Source organism: Lagopus leucura, unplaced genomic scaffold (genome assembly GCF_019238085.1).
Source record: "Lagopus leucura isolate 7727_CA_CO unplaced genomic scaffold, USGS_WTPT01 Super-Scaffold_100024, whole genome shotgun sequence".
NCBI lineage: Eukaryota > Metazoa > Chordata > Aves > Galliformes > Phasianidae > Lagopus > Lagopus leucura.
The window spans coordinates 1,085,912-1,109,362 of NW_024962276.1; the positions used below are offsets into that span (position 1 = coordinate 1,085,912).

A 23,451-nucleotide genomic window follows, 5' to 3' on the forward strand; every position below is an offset into this window, starting at 1 on the left:
GTTAATTAATACGTATTTTGGGCCTGTAGATGAATACGAAATAATAGGTTTGTTATTGCAGCTGTAGGTATAAATTCATTTAATGAACAGGTTAGTTTACTTCCCAATGTCTTCTCATATCCTCTGTGCAAATAAGACAAAATAACTCCCCGGAAGGTGGTGAGAGACATGGCAAAATCCAAGAAGGACGTACATACATTTTAAAGCTACACAAGTTAATTAGTTCATAAAGAGAAACTGTTTGGAGGGAAGAAATGACAAGCAAAAACATTTTCCTCCAACAAAAATAAGGCTGCCTATTTCATTTTGCACATATTAACCCTTATGGCTCAAGGTCAGCTCTAGAGGGCCCCAATCCAGAAAGGCATTTAAGAAGCACTTACATTTAAGCAGGAGCAATATTGCCACAGAAATCAAGAGGACTCCCCAGGTGCTTAAAAGTTGAGCGATTTGCTGGAGCACAGCCTGTGTTGTCAAAGGTGGAATTTCATTTTACTCTACGATTGGCCTCAGCAGCTTCCTGCGCTGGCTGCCTCTAACCAGTTTGGGGAGAAATTGGATGCTGAAAGTATTGCTAAAAGCCTCAGTGCAGGGAAAAATACCAACATACACTTTCACTCTGTGAGATCTAATACCTGGGTGTCTGAGTTCTTAGGAAAAGCCAAGGAAGCTTTGGCCAGACACCTGAACCCCGACAGAATTTGAGGATGGGATTTGGCTGACAGCTTAATACCAGCTTGCAGTGCAGACATCAAGCTGTGACATTTTCCACTGCCCTGGGACTCCTGGGAAAACCCTGAAGTCAAGGAGATAAATGAAAACCGCGCCGTGTTACTGGGGTTAACCACCCTTTAGGCATTACAGCAGCGGTGCACCACAGCCATTAGATCATCTATGAGATGACTGTCTTGCTATGAATAATAAATGCAGCACGGGGAAGCAAAAAGTTCACTGCTGTGATAGTACTCACTCTGCAGGGAGCTCTGCCTGCGAATGCTGTTCAAAATGAGTCCCACAGAGCACCACCTCTGCAGTCTCCACCGAGCGGCACAAGGACACAGAAGACTGAAGGATAAATGCACTGGGAAACATAAATCATGCCCAGTTGTTTCCGTGTTATTCTCCATGATGCACAGGGCAAGTCTCAAGCAATAGCACGTCAAGGGAGGTGCATTCGGCACTGGGCTTTTGCTAAGCACAAAAGGAAAGAGAAGGCTTACCCAAAGTGCTGTAGGAGGTAAATGATAAGGTCCCAGTGAATTTTTCTGAGAATTTTGCTCTCCCTGTTGCACTGATGCAGTGACTCAAGTCTGCAGGTACCGAAAACGCTGTAGAAAAGCTGAGCCAATCAATCTGATACGATGATCAAACAAGCTGAGACTTCACACTGCTGCTAATATTGCCAGTGCTCAAAGACACCCAACATACCAGACAATGCAATTCCTATCCCAGCCATACTTCACATATGAAAAAGCTACCCTGAATACGGTAAAGCAAGCAAAAGAAGCTCAAGAGTATGTGGGACCTGCTCTGGCCAGAGCAAGCCATAGGCTGGATACAGTACAACGTGCCAAAATCAGAGACCTTCCAGGGCTTTCTGCAAAGTTTCAAAGCTGGGCATGCTCATGTACCAAGCGTTAACATCCATACTGAGTGTTTTACATCAGCTCTGTACTCACTGCATGCTGGAGCTTGTGGCACCACAACAGCAAACGATGCCCAGTAATACTGAAAACAAAAGGTCACAGACAGGTGACCGGCATATAAACATGTGGGACCACATTTCTTGTGCTTGGAGGAACCTAACGTGAAACAATCCATCACACCTGGCAAAAGCTGACAAACGAAGGTGATGTAAAGCAATCCCAATGAGTAGCATGCCAACCACAAATGGATTCCGATGTTCAAGGGAAGGCTGAGGTGGGCACAAAGGATCTTCCAGCAAAAACAGGATGCTACAAGGACACTATGCAGGAGGCAGGGGGGATCCTGGTGGAGAGGGCTTCTTTAATTTTAGTTTGAGCATGAAGCTGGTGTTGCTACACGGTTAGGGCAATGCTTGGTCATTAGCACTTTTATTGTTGCTGTGACCTTCTGCTGACTCAGAAATGCACATGGTCTTGCCATCATCATCTTGCTGCCAGTTGCCTTTCAGCATCGCCAAGGAGTTCAGATGAACATGAAATCCAGCTGGAACGGCTGAGAGCTGAGGCTGTGATTGCAGCAGGGGTTCTCCAAAAACAGTGGTTTTGTTTGTGAAAACCAACGGGTTTGACCTGAAAACCCTTGAGAGACGATGACTGCAAAGCCTTACGGAGACACAGAACGCACCCAGAGCTGGTTGGGAACTGGTTGGGAATTTCTTGCTACAAGCTTTTTGGCTGAAAACGATTGTAACAGCATTGATTACATTTCCATCAGGAACAATCCTTAGGCCTGTAGAGCAACCTACAGTCAATGAATGAACCTCAGCCTTATCCACAGTGATGGTGATATCAGACCACTCCAAGGTCTGAGGCCACCTGCACACCAGACATTGCAGAGATCAATAAACTCAACCATGTGGGTCTGGATGATGTAGGGAAGAGATCGGTGCATCCCACTGTCTTAGAAAGTGCATTACAAGTGAGGCTTTCTCATAAGAAAGGACAGATGAAAAGCAAAGATTAACCTTGCCTTCCCACTCATGATGAGCAGGGAGCTTTCTGAAAGCTTTATGAACATAATGGGATGGGAAAAAAAAGCATTTCTCATCTCGGTTTATTATGAGCCTCATTTATTGGTGTGTAATTTCATGTCAATTTCTCTCGGTATTTCCCAAGTGTGCTTTCTATAAGAAGACAAAGTTCAGTTTGGCTTGGAGTTGGTTTTTAGGAAGATACAAGCCTGTTTTCTGTTTTATGGGGTAATTTATACTCCAGGCATCATAGGCACATGCACAGAGTAAATGTGCTGCTGCTCACCTTGTGTAGTGAAGACTGAAAGAAGAAAGCAGATTTCAGAGAACTATTGTTTCAGGCACCCAGAAATACTTAAAGGACTGTTGTCCTCCAGGGAGCAATCCTGTAACACGGAGTTTCAGGGGGACTAACTTGGCTGCAGCTCAGCAGTTCCTGAGTGAAGCTGCCAGGCACTCAGAACCAGCAGCACCCCGGCTCATGCATCATCCCCCCGTTATGGAGAATTCAGTGCTGGAAATGTGAGGGAGGATGAGGAGGGATGTCCCAAGCTGCTCCCACTCAGCAGGGCCCAGGAGGCCCATAAAGAAGCAAACCAATACATCAGTTGGAAAGGTAAGGAATTCTTCTCTCAGCTGCTCGTGCCTGTCATTGCTGATAAGAGGAGTTAAGTAATTAATTTCTGTGCAAGAACAGAGGGTGAACTCCAAAGCATGGCGATGCCAAGTCTTGGGACCTCACTTGAGCCAATGTCTTTACCCCCAGATGTGACATCCTATAAGAATGACAACAAAACAAGCTGCCCCACACAATCCTTGACATGCCTGCTGATGTGCTAAAGCCAGATTCCACGTGTCAGTGTGCCCCTGCCCAGCCAGCCAAACAATCCCTCCTGCTATGGGAAAGTTGAGTGGGACTGCACTGCAGGCATCTTGCCTCGCCTAGAAGGGGCCCAGGCATTCCTCTCTGGGCATGCTGGAGCTTTGAGGGAATATGGACAGGAAAAGATGCATCTCTGATGCGACTAGAAGGGAAGAGTGAAAATTCAGAAACCCCGAGTGAGAGTGGAAAGGGCTCACAGGGTGAGTGTAACACACATGGAACACAGCATGTGATAGAAAAAAAGCAACAGCCTGTCCTGGGGATACTGGAGATGCCTGACACTGAGATACGGGCAGAGTGCGAGCACATTGCCCAAGGAGCCTCTGGAGCAGCCTCACCTGACAGCACCAGCATGGTCCAAACCTCACTGTGACAAATTCAGTGGAAGAAACAGCATGGCAAGGCTCTGTCCAATGAAAGCACCGTTGGGCCAACCAAAGTTCTCTCTCAAAAGCATAAATAGCCCAACCTTCTGAGAGCCAAGGAGCCTCCATAGCCACATGGCCTTCGCAAAAGCACTGCTGGCTACTGCAGTGCTGTGCCTGCTCTTCACACTGCTTTTCTCCACGCAGGCCCAGGATGATCAAGGTGAGATCCAATCAGTGTTAAACCTAACTGTGCTTGCAAGAGGCAAGCATCGACCCTGTGAAAAATCAGTAGGAAGCTGATGCCTGCCAGTTTCAAGGAAAGATAAGGCATAGCTGAGTCCTAAAATGGATTTCTTCGTCCACCAGTCAATCTCATCCACAACACACAGCTCATTGCACATGAGGAGTTATCATCTTTCCCAGTAAAGATGATCGGTGTCTTCCTGGCATAAAAATCAACTTGTCAGTAAAAACACTAGAATCAAGTGGGGTGAAAAGAACGGTCCCCTCTCCCTCCTCCAGCAGAAACAGGCAGGGATGACAAATTATTTTCCCTTGAGAGGAAAGAGAGAAGCAGGAGCGCTGCGGCTGCCTGCCTGCAATTCCTTTCCCCAAGGAGGGACAGCTCTAAGGCTGATCACAGCTCTGCAGCTCCCTGTCCCGAGGGTTAGAAACTGGTTAGGAAATAATCAAAACACAGCTCCATTTCCATGGAGATAGGTTTGATGAAAAAGCATCTGTACAGTTTGGAAAACTGTGCCCGAGCTTCTTATAAAGCATTTTTAAGCACCTACAGTAAATTCGGAGCTGACAACTAAAATGCCAAACATAGGATCTGAAGTCATACTTGCACTGATTTCTGCTCTTAAAATAAATGCATGCAGTGATTGGATATTGTTCAATGGTGGCAATATTTCTTCCAACCACACAACAATCACTCTGTAGAGCAAAATCAACTTCCCTGGCAGGGATACAGGTACACATAAACAGACTGTGGCCATACACAAAGGTAATGCATTACGGGCGTATCACTATTTCTAAAGCTGTATTTCTAAGACCTTTACCAAGGTCAGTCCTACTCTGCTTCTTACTTTCTTCTGAGTTAACTCAATTTTCATTTGGAAAGAGCCCTAAGCCTCAATTTCTAAGTGGATTTTGGTTCCTGGCTGATAAAATACTTTTTAAAAGCTAGTCTTAAGTTTCTATTGTTGGCAGGTTTAGGGCTTTTTGTGAGTTTCTTCTTTTAAATGCTTCCTACACTTCAGGATTCCCTGAGGCCTTGGAAAGCCACTAATTTCACCCAGGTTTATGCCCTCAGCTTTTCTAACAGAGTTCTGCCCCAAGGTTTCTCAGCCCTTCCCCTATTGCCAGAGGCCCTCCTGAGCATCCCCCACCACCAATGCTTTCTCTGCATCATCAGCATCCAACACCATTGTGAAATTTACGTTTCCTCAGCATAAATTCTCTGAAATTTCAAAAGAGAGGGGATATTTGAACAGTACATGCACTCCAGGTAAGCAACTGATAGCTGATAAAGTCCCCCCAAAGTGTTCAACCAGCCAAAGGCAACCAGAAACATGTCAGTCCATGCGGTGACACCTCCTGCAGCTCGACCAGAGAATAAAGCCTGGGAGACATCTTGCTTCAAAACCTACCCGTAAGTCAGAACACTGGGCCAATTTGTCCCCCCACTTCCCACACAAACTATTTGCTGGTGTATGTGTAACTTCATGACTAATTCAATCTCAGCAAAATTAGGTGCAGATGGGGAAAAAATCCCTGCACACCATGAGAAACTCGATTCAAGCCTAACTACTGCATCTCAGCAAACCCTCACAAGCCTAATAAAGCCTTATGAATAAATTACATGCTTTTCAGCCTTCTATTTTTCAAAGTGATAAAAAATGTAACAAAGCATCAGCACAGATCTGCCAGACCTGACCAAACCCCCATCCTGAACTGGAGAAACCGTAATTCACAGCCCTGCACTGATGGACGGGGCGGCTCAAAAAGGATTTCAGGTGCTGCCTGCTGTGAGCTATCTCTGTCTGCACCCAGACTTTAATGCATTAATCAGCAGAACTGAAAGGGAGGCATTTGAGGATGATCAAAGAAAAAGCCCCAGTGAAACACATTTTGAAAGACAGCAGTAAGCACACGTCGCAGAGTCAAAGCGTGACACCCAGTATTGGACGTCTGCACATTTGGATGGTGTTATAAAAATAAGTTCCATCCTAACAGGGCATATTTTCAGACTTTGATGACAGGCACTATTTCAGTATTAGATTCGTGCAAGTAAAACCCTAGCCAAATATTCATGCATCCCTGTTCTCCCTGTTACACTTGCATCTACCACTCTTCCACTTCAGAGTCTGGGTACAGGCTGCCCTTCCTCCACACAGTCCCAAGGCCAGCACAGCTATGGATGCTAGAATCAGACAATCATAGAGTCATAAGAGTTGGAAGTGACCCTTAAAAGGCCGTCTAGTCCAACTCCCCTGTGATGAACAGAGACATCTGCAGATCAGTCGTGTGCTCACAGCCTGGTCCAATCCACTTTGAATGCCTCCAAGGACAGGGCATCCACCAAAGAGGAACTTGCTCTAAACACCCTACCAATATTCTTCTTAATAAAAAGATACAACCATAGTTTTATGGAAAACACATGCAGAAGAAGTCAGGCTCCCTTGAGAAGCTTAAGTATATCTGTTTGATGGCTTTCCTTTTTTTTTTGCATCTGAGGGCCTGACCCTCTCAACATTTCAGCATACGAATAACCACACTCATGTAAACAAAACGGGCTCCTTCATGGATGAAACAGCCACAAGTGCTTTTGTACATTAAAAGGCTATTTAATCTACCTTAAGAGTTTCCAAAAGATGAAAGGATGCACAGGCACCGTACCCTCTGGGAGAGGATCAGTGTCGTTGCCAATGCAGTGGGGTTACTTAGGTGACTGTGTGGCTGGGGGATGAAAGTGTGATTATTAAGGAAACCACTCCTAACAACAACACGCTAATGCTCTCATCGTCCCCATTTGCTACTCCAAGCTTGATGATTCAGCTCTTACAGCTACACGGAGATGAAACTCTGCCTGCTCTGTAGACACAACTGTGGGACTAGGGGCACTAAGACTGGGCTGATGAACCTGGCTGACAAACCTGGGGCACAAGCTGTTCTCTTCCTCTGGAAATTGGTTTAAAAAGCCCAACCCAAGCTTCAGACAATTTAAAATTCATAATAAAACATAGCTCAGTTACTAAACCTCAAAGGGATCCCTGGATTGTGCTTTTCTTAATGAATTCAATAATCGATTCTTACTACACAAATAAGGTGTGGGATGGATCAGCTAATAAGCATTCCCAGTTAATTGCTTTCTTCAAGTGACAATTCGTACAAATGATACCATCAAAGGAGTAATAATATCCTTATTGATTAAATTAATCTCTGAAAGACAACTCAAATGAGTTTAATTAGCAACGCATGACAGTAGCACAAAATACTCTGAAAATAACCTTGTAACCCATCCCAGGCTTGAAATCGTGGCAACAGTCACGCAATGGCCCTTTGCATCTTTATTCAAACAGACACTCACAATTTTACAGAGCATCTTTAGTGAATGTCTGTGACCAACCATGAAAATCCACAAAACCAGAGAATGCAGAGAATCAGCGAGATGTTGCAAAAGCAGTCTGCCTGCGTTGTCATTCAGTCCCTAAAAGCCAGGGCCACAAACAGGCTTAAAATAAAATAAAAACCTTCAATGAAAGGAGGCTGTTGGAGAAGGCCACGTGTCAAAATGGACAAAACGGAGTCAGTGGGGATCCAGGGCAACACCAGTGCTTTCAAGAGATAGGAACTGGGCACCAGGTTCACAAAATCAGAGAAGAAACCTGCTCAGTGAAGCAATGGGTTGAAGAGATTGGGTGTAAGCTTGGATTTGGGAGAGCAGCTATTCTCTTTGGGGCCCGGGGCTTGTGCTCCAGGGATGGGCAGTGGGATCTCGATGAAACAGAGTTGTCCGCGTTTCCATATTCCTGTGGCAGGACTGAGACCAGGTCAGTGGTTGGGGCCACAGCAATTTTTCAGGAGATGTTTGTGCTTCTTAGCTCCTTCTGATCAGATGTGAGGCTGCCTGAAAGCTACAGACATTTCACAGCTGGAAACTGAAGCTGCACCAATACAAATGGCAGACAAAATCCTATCTGTCACATCCCTACTGCAGTGAAATGAAAAACATCCTCACGTTAAAAGTCGCATTCCCATGGGTAAGGAGCACCCCAAGAGATGCAGTAAGATGAAGTACGACTTCACCCTGGTGCCATTCTCTGATGTTGGGAGAAAACTGCAAGCCTTCTCGCATCCTTCCCACACTGATGAGTAACGGCCTTAAGCTGCGCCAGGGGAGGTTCAGGTTGAACATTATGAAAAATCTCTCCCCAGAAAGAGCGATGCTGCAGTGGCACAGCTGCCCAGGGAGTGGTGAGGTCACCAACCCTGGAGGTGTTCCAGAACTGTGGGGATGTGAGGGGTGGGGATGGGTTGAGGCTGGGGTTGGTGATCTTGGCCTTTTCTAACCTGAATGATTCTCTGTGGGCTCCACGCAGCCAGCAGTCTTACCCAGTTGCAGGCACAGGGAGGCGGTTTCCACAAACACTCTGCTGTTGGGAGGCATTAACTCAGGGACAGGTTGATCAAACACGGGGTCCTTGTGGCTGTCAAGGCAGTGAGAAAGACCTGGAGCTCTTATAATATGATTGCAAGATTGCAAGGCACACTTTGGAAAAAAAAAAGAAAAAAAAGTGTTGAAAATCTCTCTGTTGAAATATTAGCCTACACTGCCTAGCTTAGCAAAGACTTCTGTGCTCTGCCAAGAAAAGGGGAATTAGAGTTGATTCTGCCTCAGGAAGTGAAGGAGTGGACGTCAGGGACAAGAGAAGAGAATACGCACAGCATTCTGGAGACACTCCAGTGTGATTAAAGACAAGACAATACAAAGAACAACGTGTTCCCCATGCCGGGGCCAAAGCCACCCCGTGAGCAGAACAAGAATTTGCCCAGGGCAAGAGCATGCTTAATGGCTTTATTATTAACTGAGCAACCCGAGGATGCTCCCCAGCACGTAAGGGAGAGCAGTGAGCCGGGAGCTACCTCATGAATGTGAGTAATGGGGTTTGGGTTTTTAAGTGGCTCACACAGAAACGTTCTCACTGAAATCAGCACCTGAAAGCACCATCTGCAAATATTCCCCTACACAAAGATGCAGTACAACAGATCTATATATTCATGAGACTCTTGTGTAGTATCAAGCCTTGGCCCTAGGTTAGGACAGTCTACAGTCCTCAATTATTTATTGCATTTTGTTATTCAGATTACTTACCTTTAATTTTAGCATTAAAAACTATGCTAAAATTTAGCAAAAAGCTTGTGGTTTTGCCTGAAACACTGTAATTTTTCAATTTTGTTCTCAAAGCCTCAATGGGTTTATTATCTCATTTTTGTTCTTTGAGCAATTTGTTTTTTTAATACAAGAATAATATGCTTTTAAAATTGCCACGATTCTCAGAATGGAATTTGCGTCACCATCAAAACAAAAATAAATCCTCTCTGTACATATTTTTCATCCAAGAATCACTACAACAAACATGGAAGCACCAAATTGCTTCTCTGACTGCAGCCAAAACAAACAAACAGAAAGAGCAATAAAAGCCTCGACATTTCATATTCAAATCGAACCTTTAGGAGAAGATTTGGTTCCATCAGAGTCACGCATTACTGGACGTGAGATGGGTGTTACAGACCCTGGCCATGGCAGGTTGCAGGCATGTGGGGAAGGGCTGACAATCTCTGAGCTGCAGGATGACTGGGAAAAGCTTAAATCCATCTGACACCCCGAGTTCCGTGTGAAACCACAACAATCCTCTGCTTCCTTATGCAGCCAAAGATTAGCCTTTGGTAAACTACTTATAAACAGAATCTTACTGTAAAGCAGAACTAAAAATATCTGGCAATTGTTAACAGAGCACCTATGGGAGCTCTCCCCTCAACATGAGCTACCTGACAACGGCCAACATACATTACGTGCCAAGAACTCCCAGTTGCCCAAAGATGTCACTTGCACTCAGTGATATTTGAAAACCTACTGCCTAAAAAGGGAGATTTCCTAAATATTTTGTCTATCAAAACCACCAATATTTTTCAAGTCTTGACCAGAACATGCAATGCACACGTGTGCAAGAAGCAGAGAAACACACAGGCTGCAAACACAAGCCTGGGTGAGTCACTGGAGGAAGAGGGGGATTATCTTTTTCCAGGAGGATGTTTATTGCATGGCTCTAAAAAGTTCAGCACGTGAAAAAGAAGACGACATATGTTCACCAGTTGTCCCTGAGACATCATCTTATTTTTCTAGTTAAGAAGCCAATCTTCCATGAAATCCCCCCAAAACCTAACAGATGGGTGGAATTATTAATTGTGAGAAGACTAGTTCCACAGTGATGATATTAAAAAAAACCCATAGATAAACAAATTAGGATAGTCACAAGAGAAGCTTAGTTTGGAGCTGGATCTCTCTAGACCCAGGAAGCGAGTTGCATGATGATACACAATAATCACTTCATATGGAGAAGAGTATGTGGCATATTTAAAGCCTTTAATTTCTACTCCCTTGTTTAAATGAGATTATTGCTCCCTGTAGTCAATAACAATAGATTTTTTAAGTTTCTTCTGATTTGCCAGCAAAGCAAATATCCTCTGGTAAATCTATGAGCTGAACAATGATTTTTCATTTTTACAACAGCACAGTCAATTCAATTTCCCAGCTCTAAGTCTCAAGTCTCTCCCTATCAGCCTGTTAACGTACAAGTTCTGTACTCCAAAACATGCCTGGAAAAACCTCCACAGACTTCTCCATCCCAGGTTGCTTCTTTACACTGAATTCATTGCTTATGAATCATTCACTGTATGTACACATTTGAATCACTAAACCCCATCTGATATTGTACACAGTAATCAAGTGATGTTGTCACAGTAGATGCTGTAACGAGGAACGTCTCGTGGATTTATTGAGGAAACTCTGAAAACGTGGCTGTCAGTGTTTTGCTTTTAAAAGCTTTGCCTATTTAAGAATACATTTTATTTGCAACTGCTGAATGCTTCTATGATATCTTCTTGATTTACTCACAAGAGGCCCACTAAAACAGCGCCGCATTTCTACTGATATTTAAGATATTTATGGCTCAGACCAACCAACGTGACAACTTGACCAAGGTCAGTTTATACTGCCCTCAGAAATTGCTCTCGCCCCTAGAAACAAGTCGTTTTCACCTTTAAACTCAAATATACATTCTTTAAAGCAAGCCAACAATTCACCTGAAATGTTTTAGTAACTGCATTAACCTGCTGAAGTTTTGCTTTTGGTTCCTTAAGTAATGCTAGGTGAGATTCTGCTCACAGCTGTGGCACAAACCTTGATGCCGAGCTCGATGTTCTCCCCTCCATACACGTCCATCCCGGGATCAAGGAGCCCGATCTCTCCAAAGAACTTCCTGTGCACAACGAAGGAGCAACCGATCATCGCTGGCGTCCTGCACCAAATGAAAAACAACAGAAATGCAACAAATTATTGACAGTTTTCCACCTCCAGTGGACCGCGGGGACCATCTTTGGGTTTCCATTCCCCCTGTGCGAAGGAAATAGAATGCTGGCATTTCCTTCATCTTATTCTGTTCCAGCACATCTAGTAACAGAGCAGACTTCAGGACAGATATTAGCATTCACGAAAAGAGGTCTCTACTTAGGATCTTTATAATATATCATGAAGGCATTGCTATCAGCTATAAAGGAGCATGAAACCTTTAAGAAAGGTTTAAAAAAGGTTAATAAAGGAGCAAATCCTTTAAAAATTGAGAACAACTGCTTGCAGAAACGTTGCAGTACCTTTTGCTCAGTTCCACCAATACCCACAGTGCCCTAGAAATGAAGTTCCCCCACTCACCTGTGAACCCCCGTGCCCTCCAGCTCACACTGCTGCAGGAGCAGCCAAGCAGTGCCCAGGCAAGGAAAATAACAGAAAAAAAACAGGAGAGGTCCTACCAATACCAATGACATCAGTGTAACAGCAGAAAGACTGAGGAAAAACTCCGTGTCATGGGGTTAATTTATAATTACCATGCAATTTCAAGGATAGGGTAGATGGTGGTGTTTACTAAGCACCCCTGCTGCCACATGCACATAAAGCAGCCCTCCCACATTGCTTTGCAAAACGCTGGATTGCATCTCCATCTGATACAGCTTCCCTGAGAGGAGGATGCTGCTCTGATCTCTGCAAGCTGAGATCACGTTTGGGGGCATTTTTTGTGAGTGGTTAAACACTTGTGACCCTGTCTGTAAAATTACACTTTGCTACAGAGCACGGCACTGAACAAAGCCGTATCATTATGCCCTTGCTGCCTGGGGACACACTAATCTGTTGTGGTTATGGTATGCAGAGAGCTTACCCCCCAGGATATTTCCTATACTAAAATAGAAATATAAAAACCATTTGCTCCTTTAACTTGCTTTCATTTGAAACCACTCTGTAAAGAAAAAAAACAAACAACATAAGTATCCAACTGCAGGGATCAGCAGGGAGGAGATGCGGAATTTTACAGGTTAAGGCTTGCCAAGGTTCTGCTGTTTGCTCAGGATCCCTCCTGCCCACACAAAGCAAACAAAATGATGCTGCTTTGAGCAGGGGGAACCATACAGGACAGCTGGTCCACCACCTCTGCATTCTCAGGACCTCACGTGACCTGGAGCAGGCTTGCATGGTAAGGGGTTGCATGCACATCTGGGAATTGCATTCACTTAGAAAAGCATGATTTCTGGAGGAAACTTGGTTTTGAGGTAGAAACAGGGAAAGAGATTTTAAAGACAGCCTCCCAGCCCTGGCTCAAAGCACAGCTCATGGGCTCTCTGAGCTGTGGAAGCTGAAGGCAAGCAACCAGCGACTGCAGAGGGGGAAAGCATCCTCAAACATGCCCAAATGTGGCTCACAGGATCAGGCCCATGCTCAACCCTGCCATCCACACTGCACAAAACACCCACATCTGCCAGAGGAGCCATGGATGAAGAGCTGTAGCCACTTAAGTATTATTATTTATAGGCTTTTTAATACTTTTAATAGACTGGTAGAACAGCTGAATGCTGCTGCCACATTAAATGAGTCAACATCAGAATCCATCAGAGGGGTTTTTCCATAGATTTTGTCCCTGACAGCCAGCTCACTCTTCCTTCCCATAAGCAGTGCAATGCTTCATGATGCGCTGCCACTCCAGTACTTAAGATTTCCATTTTCCTGCTTTATTTGTAGCAAGTTAGCTGCCATTAGTAGAAACAATCCTTTTGAAACGATAAGCGCATTAGAGATGCCAAATCTAATAGCTCCATTATCCTAGATCACCTGCTGCAATTAAACAGAAGTTGCTCTGGTTTTATACAGAGCAGCCACAACCCAGCCCATGGGGAATAGATGCGGGGGACCTGGAGCACTGGGAACTCATCCCCGGATCAGCAAGGTTTTCAACCCTCAACAGTTGCGCATGGAAGCTCGACTGTGTAGGGATGGGGAGCCCCAGCTCACTCGCAGGATGTGCCATGGTGGCATTTGACAACAACATGATAACCTCTCAGCCAAAGGGTTTCACCAGCACAAATGGAATGACCTTATTTTTCAACAACATTACAGAATCACACAGAATCACAGAATGGCCAGGCTTGGAAGGGACCTCAAGGATGATGAAGCTCCTACCCCTTGCCACATGCAGGGCCACCAACCTCCCCATTTAATACCAGACCAGGCTGCCCAGGGCCCCATCCAATCTGGCCTTGAATAACTTCAGGGACGGGGCATCCACAGCCTCTCTGGGCAGCCAGTTGGCCGCTTCTGAAAAGACAAATTGCAAAGGACCACGACAAAGAACTTCTCCAAATTGCCAACACCAGCCCTCGACTGCCGCCCAGGAAAGCTTTTCTTCATCATTATTTTGCAACACACCTGCTCTTTACAGACCGAAGAGTCCATGATCTTTTCAGAAACACTTGCAGAAAAAGCCTGATGGGGATTTTGCAACTTCACCTTCACATTTTCCTCCTTTTCATTTTCCTGTGTGTTCTGTTTTCAACACACGATACCACAAAGCATGCAAAGCAGCGCTCCCGAGCGGATCCAAGCTCCCTCAAGCAATACAAATTAAGTGCTACATTCTTCTTTGTAACAATGCTTCCATATTAAATAAATGAGAATCATGCAACGCTCAACTATTTAAATAAAAACACCATTTGATTTTGCAGTAAATCCTTCAAAAAGGTGGACGCTTACAATAACAGATTGCCCATCCGCCACAAAATTATGGCCTGCAGACAAAGAGCTGATAAAGCCTCTTGTTTCTCTGCCCCTTAATTAAAAGCATTAACACAGTTTGTTTTTAAAAATCACACAGCTCAGTGCAGCTCAATGCATTTGCTTGTCCCGATAGCTGCGCTCACTTTAATGAGAAAGGAAAAGCAGAATTTGGCAGGAAAGGATGAACAGAAATGTTTAGCACAATCGTTGCGTTAGCATCCAGAAATCCACAGCCTTAGATCCTTGCCATTATTTCTGTTGGCTCCTCTATGCTGCAAGTGACAGAAGGTCAAGAAGAACAGCTTTTATGAAATATCCTCAGCGTGAATCTCTAAATAAAGATGAAGAAGGTACAGAAGAAAACATTTATCCTACTCTATTAAGTTACCTTAATGGTCTTCCTTTCTTTAGCACACAGTTACCATCTGATGATTAAAAAGTCTCAAGTAGATTGCTTCTTCAATTCAAGGAAATTAATTTTCCTTCACAATTGGATCTTGCTTCCAATTTTATGCTAAAGCGCAAGTTATAAAATATGTAGAAAAAAAGATTAAAAAAAAAAATTGGGGGTCATACAGGTGCAGGAAGGCTGAGAACTTTAAGAATTTGCTTGGGCACCCAGTTTCCATGAAGGCGCTGTTGTTTTTGATCAATGTCAGTCATAGAGCTGCTCTTCCCACAGGAACCCAATCCCAAAGCTTTAGGAGACACAGCACCACTACCAGCTCATCTGCGATGGTCTTTCACCCGCATGGAAGGGCATTCTGTGCCACTGACGTCTCTGTTTGCCACTCTTCAATGCGTGAAACCCAAACATCACATATAGCATTGTGAAATCTGAGACTTACTCAAAATATGCACTATTTCCCTCTTCTGCTGCCTGTCTGTACCTCTGTGTCCCTACCGGGGGTCACTGCTGGGAACCCCATCTCAGCAGTAGACAATGAGGCCCAAACTTCCCCTTAAGGAGTATCAACTCTTCATCTGTGCTGGGTCTGTGCCTGGATGCCACAGTGACCACCCAACAATCATCACAGAATCAAAGAATGGTTTGGGTTGGAAGGGATACCTCCCACCAGACCTGGTTGCCCTTTTTGCTCTTTGGAAAGCTGAAATGCCTTGGAGAGCTGACATCAGACTCAGATAACATCAAATTTTTCAGTTATATTAACAAACTTGGCAAAAGTAAGTACAATGCTTCTAATAGCATCCTATAAATTACTTCCTGGGTTACATCAGGGTTAAGGTGATCACCTTCACTTAATTTTACATGGCAAACTATGGTAAGAGAATTTTCTTCTGGCTCTAAATGAAACGAAGAACCCAATTTTCAAATAAGAATGATTGCAGTGCTATACACCTCCATATTTCTTTATCTGTGGGAAGGTGAATGTGTTGTGTAATGAAGACTGACTTGCAAAACAAAGCTTTCTAAGAAGAGAATACATGTGGAAATTAAATACAATCAAGTGGCATTAAGGACTGATCCCTCTGGTTGTAGAACTGGGTTAATCCCACAAGATCTCGTGTGCCTGACCCAGCCAGAGAAATGGAAGAGGAGAGGAACTGAATGATTAAAAATGAAATAGAAAACAACAAGCCTGCTGCTCGATCACATCAGACCCAGTGATTCCCTACACCCATCCCACCCCTCTGTGCCCCCAAAGCTTCTCCCAGAAACAAACGTGCAGGGCAGACACAGCCTGCACGCCCACTGCAGAGCCAGGATTTGCTTTAACAACGAACTTCAGGTCATTAACTCCAGAAATCCGCAGTAAGGAAGGTGCTGGAGCACCTGGGCGGCTGCAGGAAGCCATCACCAACAGCGCACAAGATGCCCATCCCAGCAGCCCCAGTGTCACGGATGAAGTGTCTCTTGGAAGGAGAAATATATATTGCTTCTGCCTCCTACAGAGGGGCTTCTACGTGCACTTACTGAGTCAGGCAGGAGCCAGGCTCTCAGCTTCCCTTCAGTGCCTGTGTAATGGTGTGGGCTGATAAAAGCTGGATGTCTTTCAAAAGAATGCAATAAAATTTCTAGGAAGGAAAGGCACTTCAGCCTACAGCAGCGTACCTTGCTTAATATCATCCCCAGGATGGCATCTGCAATAGTTGTTTCTTGAATAATTCGAGCTTCCCTGCCCCAGTGACCTTGTTTAATTGTCTGTTTCAAATGGGTTTATTTTCCCACTGTTGCTAAGTACTATGGAGCCTGTGGAACAAATTAAAAATAAAGAGATATCACATAAAAGAGATGCTAGATTGAATGCCTTCCCTGCACTTACAGGAGATTAATACAACTTTAACTTTTAATGACACAGAAGCTGTGAAAACGATGTATTTTTGAAAACATCTATTCTGTCTGCCGTGGCTGTGACCTTGCCTGAGATCCATTTGACTTTGTTGCTTTCTTGTACGGCTGCTCCGATTCCCACATCAAGGAATGACTCACCCAGGACCTCAGGCAAGGCGTTCAGCCTCTCTGTATCTCATCTACCAGATGAGTGTAATACCTACATGGTCTTCAGAAGTAGCATTTATAAATCACTTCAGTAACTTCTGCATTAGATCTGCTGAATTAACTACCACCGTTGGTACATATGCCAGACCCCTCCCAAAGTCAAGTCATCTGAAGTCAACTGCACTGGCAGCTAACAACCTTACAAGTAAGAGATCACACGGCCTGCTGTTTCTAGTCTTGCTTTAGGCCACCAGCAGCAATGAAAGCCATGTGCAGGCCCTGATAGCGCCCGTGGTGTGTTAAGATATGGCATGCAAATCTGAAGCAGATTTGTATTACGTGTCCAAGCTTCTGGACTCTAACCTAATTGAAAAATTTCTCCTGCTGCATTAAAAACTGCTGCCAAGGTCATTACCTAAAAGCGTTTTCTGTCCTTGCCTATTTTGCAAAAAACAAAGTTGGCCCAGCGCTTCAGATCACAGGATGCCAAAAAACCCAACTCCAAGCTCCCATTTTCTTAAGCGCTTCTAGCAAGACATTTCATGCAAACGTATGCTGCTAAGACAGCCAAAATGTGCAGGCAGTAACAGTCCCCAGTGGTACACGTTTTGTCAGCTGAACTACAGTTCCCTACCCAAAGAACTCCACAGATCTGCACCACTTTTTTTTTTTGGTAAAGCTTTAAGCTACTGCTGATGTTGAAGCCCACCTACCAGCACCACAGTTCCTAAGCTCCCACCCTCTGCCCTTTGCGTCATGCAAAGGAGGAAGAAAAACCATCCCACTGATCCTGAAAATATGTAATGACTTAATTAAAAACCATTTAGCCTTTCACAAATGTCGACCCCAGTGAATAAAGCACAGCCCTACACACCACCATGGTATGCCAGGTCAGAGAGGCCAGGTGAAAAACATAACCCAAGGCCCCATATACTCACCCCGTTTCCACAGCCACATGGAAACAGAGGATTCTCAGGTCACACACCAGCTCTCCAACCATCTCCCATGGTGATCTAGTAGGGATCTCAGCTGAAGAAGACAACCTTGAGAAACCCTTCCATACCAGTTTCTGTGAGATGGGAGGGATCTTTGCTCAGTGTCACTAAGACTCACACACACACATGCATTTTGGGGCTGTTCTCCATCACTCTCCTGACTCCTGGTAACAGTGCCAGGTGCTGACCGACGGTCCTGGTCCTGTGCTGCCTGCACAAGGAAGCAGTGCTGCATCACAATATTTGAGGTACACAGCTTTGAACCAAAGAAATGGTAAACTCAAGAGTACAAGAGCTGAAGAAGTCACTTTGTGGAGAAGGTTAATTTGGTAATTACCCTTCAGTCGGGACTTGGCCTGTTTGGGAACGGTTTTGAGGAAATGGTTGCAATTACAGACTACTCCCTCGAGATAAGCTTAGAAGATGGTTCTTCATTTTAGCTGGCTTAGTGGCAGTTGCAGAGCTATTCCTGGAGACAGAAGCACTCATGGGGAAAACCAGTCTTACTCACTTGGTGGAAAGCCCCCGGCGTGCAGTGATGAGCCAAGGTGCCTGCCCAGAATGTGGGGAAAGAGGGTCCCACAAGGCACTGTAGCACAACTGCACACTTCCAAACTTCAGTAAACTGATGATGCTGACCCTAATGGTCACCCATTTATCCACAAAAGTAAAACTGGGGGAAATAATAATAATCCCTCAAAGTGATTTATTAGGGATGGTCACACAGGAAAGGCCACACGGGCTCAGAGTTGGAGGCTGAGATAAAACAGAGCATGATTTTCATACATACAACAATATATAAAACTAAACACACTGTTGAATGCTGATGGTTGTGTAAATCCTTCATTCCTTCTTTGCCATCCCCCAAGCCCTCGTGAAGAAGTGGCATCTTCTTCATGGAGCCCCAAAGGGGGGTGGAGGGTCAGGCTGGGAAAGGCTCTTCAGCAGAGGGTGGTGGTCACGGGCAGCCTCCCCAGGGCAGTGATCACATCCCCAGGCATGCTAGAGTTTGAGAAGTGTTTGGACGATGCTCTCAGGCACAGGGTTTCAATTCTGGGAGGTCCTGTGTGAGGCCAAGAGTTGGGCTTGATCTTTGCAGATCCCTTCCAACTCAACTATTCTATGAGAAATCCAGGTGCTCAGCCACAAAGCTTCGTCTACATGAGGAAAACAGATGCTTTCCTGTATCTCCTTCAGTTAAAACTTGCTAACCAACATGAAATAAAACTACAGCAAAATAAAGCAGCTTGCAATTTTCATCTGAGCTAGGAGGTGAAAGCAAATCACAAGTCTCTTCCCCCTGCTGTGCATCCCCACGCTGCACACAGGAAAGCTGCTCCTATTTAACACAAGGTATGTATGGCGAGCACACACCTTTTAAAGATTAATCAGCAGAAGGTCACAGTCCTTTCCTGTTATTGACTATCACTCACCTCTTCAATGCAAGTGGGAAGTGCCCTCCTGAACAGCTTATTCGGGAGTTTTCAGTCTCACGTGAACTTTTCATTAAAAGGTTAGTATTTATACATGCAAATCAGACCTATTTATTCTATGCTAGAAGCAGCACTCCCTGGGGCACCGTCAGGAACTGGCTTCAAAGTTTCACCCGAAGAATACTCAAATCTCCTCTCTGCTAATTGGCAGCGACTAAAATCCACCTTGTCAAGCAGAGTAGAACAGAAGATGCATTCATCAGTTGTCCAGGATGCTTGGATTTAACACAGAGAGAGGCATCAAACACCTTTAAACTGTTTGCCAGTTCTTCAAGAAGACAGTGTTATATAGATAGCTCTAGACATAAGGATTTGCATTTGCACTGCTTCCAAAACCCCACTGGCAGGAGGACACATAATGCTGGGACTCCACCTGCATGAAGCTGAAAGCTTTTTTTTTGTTGTTATTTCCTCCAATATGTGATCTTTCAGCACTTTTGAGTTATTATAACAAAATGTTTGGTGCACGAGAAGTAAAAAAGACAAAAATAATAATAAAAAAGCAAATGTTTATCCTTAAAAGCACCCAGGATGGAGGGCAGGGGCTGTAGGTCCATCTGCACATGCTCACTTCATATGACACCTCATCCTAATCCCAACAGTTTTCAAATGGGACCACAGCCATTTGCTTGCTACTGGTAATAAATGTAATGCAACTGTGACTTCATCTCCTTCCACTGTTGCTAAACTGCTAATTAAATGATAATTACTTTTAGATGTAATATGTATAACTAACAGGCACTTAACAGGAACATGTTATTTACTTTTCTTTTTGAATGTGAATATACTTTTTCTCAAGGGCAGCAAAGCAGCTGACGTTCAGTTGTGTTTCTCCTCTCCAGACTGCAGGGAACAAAATTCACAGGCAAACCCATCTCTCACCTTGCCTGAGCCACAGCTTCCAGCCCAGCTCAGCAGCAGGGTGTGCCTGGGGCTGAAGGATCAAGGCTCGAGGTCTGAGCTGCCAAAGACTCCTTCAGTACCCACAAAAGGACTTACATAGCATGTTGTGTCCTGGCCTATGACCAAGGCAAAATCAGCACACCCCAATTAATTTACTGGGCTCCTATGCCTTGGCAAACACTCCCAGGGGCTTCTGTGCTCAGCTGCTCCTAATGCAGAGGCTACAAGAGGAATGAGCTCAGTGCAGAAACATGAGCCACAGCCGCTTTCTTCCCAACCACAGCTGCAGGAGGCTGTGCCACCACCCTGTCTATTACACAAAGAACATCTGCACTGATAGGCACGTATGCAGACTGCAGAAGAAACTGCAGTCCTACAGGAAAACTGAGAAAAAGTGGTGACAGTACAAAATCTGGGTTCTTAGGGTGCAGATGTGAGCATCATTCGAGAGCAAACCTCCTCTGTTTGAGTCTGAAATGGCACAGAATCATCGAATCAATAAGGTTGGAAAAGAACACCAAGATCATTTCATCCAACCATTAACCCACCCCAATGGAGCCTCATCAAGAAATGGCCCCGGTTTCCTCCAGGCACTCAGAAATATCTCCTAAACCCGAATTCCTCCTAAATGCTAAACTGAAGGCACCGTTCAAAGTCTTCATTGGCTGATGATGGAGCTCTTCATGACAAATTAGTTTTGCTCAGGCCCTTGCTGCTTTCAGATGTACTGCCGTAATGGATACTGAAGTTAAAGATTCAGGAGACAGCCGTTATTGGGAATTTCACAGATATTTCTGCAGACAGAATTTAGGTAAACGTGTTTACATTCACTACGGGCTGCTGCTAAGAATAGGGACATGAATAATGGTTATTGACAGATGGAGCAGTTTCACTTTGTGGGTAAATGAGAGTGCGCTGAAATAGCCCTGTAAGCACCTCAAAGGAGCTGAGTAACGCCTTTATTTTGACAAGTATTTGATAGGAGCCCATTCGCAGGGAGGGCAGCTCTCAGGTTTAACTTACCCTTCACGCATCCACAGCACAGAAGCACAATTCCTGAGAAACATAACAGATACATTTTGTGCCTCCAGCATTTAATAGTAAATGTCATTCTCATCTCTCAAGCTTCGGGGTTTTATTTTAAACACTGAGCGAAGCAGATAGAAAAGAAAAATGAATACGGGAAGAAGTGTATCACAATGTAAAAGCGAGGTCAGAAAAAATGACTGCCAGGCGAGGAAATTCAGAGGTGCAGAGGCTGTTTTGGACTCACCCCCATTTGGATTAGAGCAGATCTACCCATTCAGAAACCTGATGTCCCCATAAGTACAAAGGGATTTTACCAAACTGCCTGTTTAAGGGCCAGGTAACTCAGGGTCACGGGCTTCACAAGCAGAAATCCCATTCAATCCCCAGGTGTCTTTATCATCCCCAAAAAATCTATGAAAATGTTAAGGCTCCAAGCATTTCCTCCTATAGATGTGCACAAGTTGGGAACCACTACTGAAGCAAGAGAAGCAAGAACTCTTTGAAAAGGTGGCACGAGGCAGCACAGATCACAGAGCAAGCAATGAAATCATCATAGACTGCCTACTCGTGGTAGATGATCATCAAAGCTGATGCTCATACACCTTATTACCCAACCCTACAACGCCTGAGTTTGGCAGCCCAGCCTGCAATGCACTTCTGCCAGAACAGGGCATCCTCAGCACGAACCAGGAATAGGTGAACCGTTGGACCGGATGATCTTGAAGGTCTTTTCCAACCTTGGTGATTCTATGATTCTATGATTCTATGAACCACAAAGAGCCAGCTAGTTCAAAAAGCCCAAACAGTGCTTTTTTTCTAAAGTCTGGATTTGTGAAGCTCCTTAGTGGCAAGAGTTCACCTTCAATGCATATTAAAAAACTAAAAGTGCTTGAATTATGTGTTGCTCGTGTAAAAGGCAGCACACATCATCAGCCAGTTTGAACTCTCTGGCTCCTGGTAATTAGGTAACTGCTCAAGATGGAATGAATGGGCTTAGCCGTGTGTAAAATCAGCATCAGCCCAAGAAGAATTGGACCTGACCACAAGCCAAGATTTGTACGCTTAACTCAAAACATGGTGGGAGCTCATTTGAAGCAGACATCTTCAGGAAATAAAGGAAACATGGAAAACAAGTCCTTCTTCCACTTCAGACTGCTGTCCTGAGGAATATAACATCGTTCACTGGCTGCACACAGTCAAACTGGAGAAGTCAGCACGAATGCTCATCTAGTGCCCTGGAAGGTGGATCCTTCCTTTCACAGCCACTCTGGCAGCAAGGCTCCCAGGATGGAAAAGGAGCAGCTGAAGGCAGGTTGGGCAATCCATCACTGCAGATCAAAGAATCATAGAATGTTGGGTTGGAAGAGACCTTTAAGATCGTCTAGTTCCAACCCCCTGCTACAGGCAGGGACACCTCCGACCAGACCAGCTTGCTCACAGCCCCATCCAGCCTGGCCTTGAGTGCTTGCAGGCTGGGGGCATCCACAACCTCTGGGCAACCTGTGCCAGTGTGTCACCACTCTCACAGTAAAAAATTTCTTCCTAATATCTAGTCTAAATCATTTAAAGCCGTTTCCCCTCATCCTGTTGCTACATGCCCTTATACAAAGTCCTTCCCCAGCTTTCCTGTAGCCCCCTTCAGGTCCTGGAAGGCTGCTATAAGGTCCTCCCAAAGCCTTCTCTCCTCCTCTGTGGACAGGATCTGCAGTTTGCCCTGGCAGACCTCCAGCACACTGCAGACTTGAAAGAAATCAAGACTTTGTGATTGAACCCATGGTCTGGAAAAAGCTGGAGGAGTGGATGTTAGCATCTGAACTCCTAGAAGAGAAGTCAGACAAGAGGGGAACCTTCATCAGCAGATTGTCTTAGGAGTCTTGCAAACCCAATAGGAATCCAACCAAAGACTGCTGAACCAAACCAAGAGCTGCAATGAGTTCACACTGTCAGGATGCGCTTCATGCCTTCTGATCCACGCTGCTGATTTCTGGAAAAATGGATATCAAGTTCAATTGCACTTTTAAACCATCTTTGCAGAGGCTTCTTGCTTGTGCAAGATTAACAGCAGGAAGGAAAGACAAAAACTAAAGGCATGTGCTAGGAATTGCTGCCAGTTTTATCACACGGAGCAACAATTATTCCCTCTCTTTATATAGAGCACCACATGCCAAAAGAGCCAAAAGCACTCTCACTCTGATTTTTCCTTTAATCAGAAGAAAAACATGTGGAATTTAACAGTCTGAGGAAGGACCACAGAAAAG

The 23,451-nt window shown here is 44.7% G+C and overlaps 1 protein-coding gene across 1 annotated transcript in view; it reads right to left on the reverse strand.

Moving 5' to 3' along the window:
• The window catches only part of GALNT17 (polypeptide N-acetylgalactosaminyltransferase 17), a 181,923-nt gene that overhangs the window by 55,238 nt on the left and 103,234 nt on the right, over positions 1 to 23,451 (reverse strand). The window contains 1 exon segment of the mRNA XM_042879916.1: positions 11,397 to 11,514. Coding sequence (XP_042735850.1) covers positions 11,397 to 11,514 — 118 coding nt within the window.